The following is a 2891-nucleotide window of genomic DNA, read 5'->3' on the forward strand; positions in this document are numbered from 1 at the left end:
TTCATCATTTTTTGTCAACTGTAAATTATTATCTTCATAGAAATTTATTTCAATCGTTAAAAAAAAGAAAAAAACAAGATATACATATATATATATAGATATCTATCTATATATATATAATCATAATTTATCATTGTTATCACCTTGATTTCATGATATCATTGATGTATGAATTAATATGATTTCTTAATCAGTCAAGTATCAGGCAAATTTTTTTTTTCAAAATCAAATTAGATATATTTAGGAATTATTGCAAATAACAGATCCAGGGAATAGCTATTATCAGTTACAAACAATAACTGAGCATGATAAATCGCCAGTATGGTGGAGAAATGAAGAAAATTCAACATTTCGAAATTCACCAGATTGTATGCTTGCTTCCATCTGAAATTAAATTTTTTGATTCACTGATAATTTGAACCTTTTTTTTTTTGTTAAGAAATATATCTGATTAACTATCCCAATTAATCAAATGGATATAACATTCTTGTGTAAAAAGGTTTTATTTGTCATTTAATTTATCACATATTGTGAAATTGCATATACTGTAATTCTATCTTAAAATAAAACAATGAATTTCAGTTGGACAACCATCATTACCAAGGTTTATTGATGCATTTGCAAACGGTAGCTTCGAATGTCCATTAAGTTCAAATGCTGAAACAGAAGAACATCCATGGGATGAAGTGGATTTAAAAATTACCGATGAATGTTTATTTTTTGATTTATCCATGTGATGATTAGTTTTGGTGCTTCGGTTGACAATTTTATAAAATGTTTTTACATTCAGCTCATAAACATTTCCTTTTTTTTTTTTTTTTTCTAATTACTATTAAACTTGCACAAATTATAATGTATTTGAAATTTTTAAATGGTACAAATTTTTGAAATACGTTAGATTTCATTACAGTAATTAATCCAAAATAATTTGCATGAGGATTTTTTTATTTTGTAAAAATATTAAAAAATTGTAGTGAAAAAAAAAAAACAAAACAAAAATTGTGTCACTAATACAAATTAAATGTAACAAAAATTTGATTTTAACAATATGCAAAAGTAGTTTGTAACTGTATTATTTGCTTGTTATTGATGGAAATATCTTTTAAATTTAAATAAATTTTGTCAAAATTATGAATATTTCGATGCACTACATATAAATCTATGTTTCGCCATAACATATTTTAATTTTTAATCAAAAATTGAAATACTTATTAGCAAAATTTTGGAATAGAAAATTTTTAATTTTTTACAAAATTTCAATTTTATTCTAATTAGAAATAAAAATTTTTAGGTAAAAATATAATTGGATGTATATGATTTATTGAATTAATTCAACAAAGAGAAGAAAAAAAAGAAGAAAGACATATATATCAGTTAAATTAATGTAGTTAAAAAAGGTGACAGCTAAAATTTTAATGTACTACAAACGATAATTGCTTATAGTGAATTGCATTATCATCAATTAAAGTAATAATTAAAACTGAAAAAAAAAAAAAAAAAGAATCATTTGTATCGAATATTGTTACATTCAAAAAAACAAATAAAAAAATATTCATTGCATTATTATCGTACTGCACACATTTATGTGATATATAAATTAAGCAACAATAAATGATATCGTTATTGTTCATGCAAAAATAATATTTGCTACAACAATAACATTTAAGAAATAATTAGTATTATATGAAGCAACAAATGATTAATCAATTCATTCATTTCAATTTTTTATTTTTATTACTTATTTTTATTTATTTATTTTTTCTGTTGAAATTTGCTACAAAACATTAATTGCATTAATTGCAAACTAAAAAAATTTAACAAAGTTCTTAATGTTTACTGAAAAAAAAAAGAAGCAAATTTTTTCAATCTCTTTCAAATAACAATTGTTATTAATTGTTCTGTTCGTTTTTTTCACCCTTTTTTTTTTCCCATCCTTTTCTTTTCTTTTTTCTTTTTTTTTCTCTTTACTAATTTCAAAAACAAAATTAATGCGTCTATATGTTCAATGTCACGTGTCTCTCTATGTTTGTGTATGAGTAAGGGAATAAGAAGGGAATAATTAGTAAGGGAATATGAAGGGAATAATTTAGAAGTACATCCAGCACGGAATATAGTCATCTAAACAGGTTTTCCGGTTTTTTTTTCACGTCTCTGATATAATTTCAGTTGTTGTTAATATATATTATAACAGGAAATTTAATTTGTTCATTGTATCCATCGTTATTTTTACTTTTATACTTTAACAATAATTATTTGTTCATTTTATATCAAAATTTATTTTGAAATTCATTATGAATTACTTATAAAACTCATAAAACAATCAATTTTTTCACTGAAAATTGGAATTCATATTTTATGAAAATAAATAATTGAAATATTTTGTTATAATTTTATTATGAAAAAGGGTAGTAATCATTGATGTTAGAGGGCAAAAATTGCCCTATTTTATTCATAGAAATTCATTGGTAACATATATTTAAAATTTGTTACCCATAAAAATTTAATATTCTTATCAAAATATAATAATAATATTACGAAATCAACTATATCAGTTCAATTACTATTCCTATTAATTTCAACAGATAACATTTATCCATCCCAAATATTTCATTCCCAGTGTAATATTGTTATAAATTTGTTATTCTGTTAGATAGTTCTAATTTTTTTTAATGCAATTTCAAATTTCACTACTATTTAAGTTTTAATGAAATTCGCTTTTTTTTTTCAAATTTCACACAGTTATTAGTTTTGTCAATACTAATTCTCATTAAAGAATGCATTTCAACTGCGTTGTAATACTAATTAATCATTTTCAAGTAAATAATCATTATTCATACAAAAATGAATCCATAATAATGCTCAAATCGATCATTGCTCATCCTTGCTAATGC

The 2891-nt window shown here is 22.3% G+C and overlaps 1 protein-coding gene across 1 annotated transcript in view; it reads left to right on the plus strand.

The window, feature by feature from the left end:
- LOAG_18956 (hypothetical protein) overlaps nt 1-791 on the plus strand; it is a gene marked incomplete at its 5' end in the record, with an annotated part of 4531 nt that extends 3740 nt beyond the window's left edge. The window contains 2 exons of the mRNA XM_020451617.1: nt 264-368; nt 583-791. Of these exons, the coding sequence (XP_020304584.1) occupies nt 264-368; nt 583-737 (260 nt within the window). The 3' untranslated portion in view covers nt 738-791. The remainder of the gene's footprint in view (nt 1-263; nt 369-582) is intronic.
- Between the last annotated feature and the right edge of the window lie 2100 nt (nt 792-2891).

Source organism: Loa loa (assembly GCF_000183805.2).
Source record: "Loa loa unplaced genomic scaffold supercont3.743, whole genome shotgun sequence".
In the NCBI taxonomy this organism is placed as follows: domain Eukaryota; kingdom Metazoa; phylum Nematoda; class Chromadorea; order Rhabditida; family Onchocercidae; genus Loa; species Loa loa.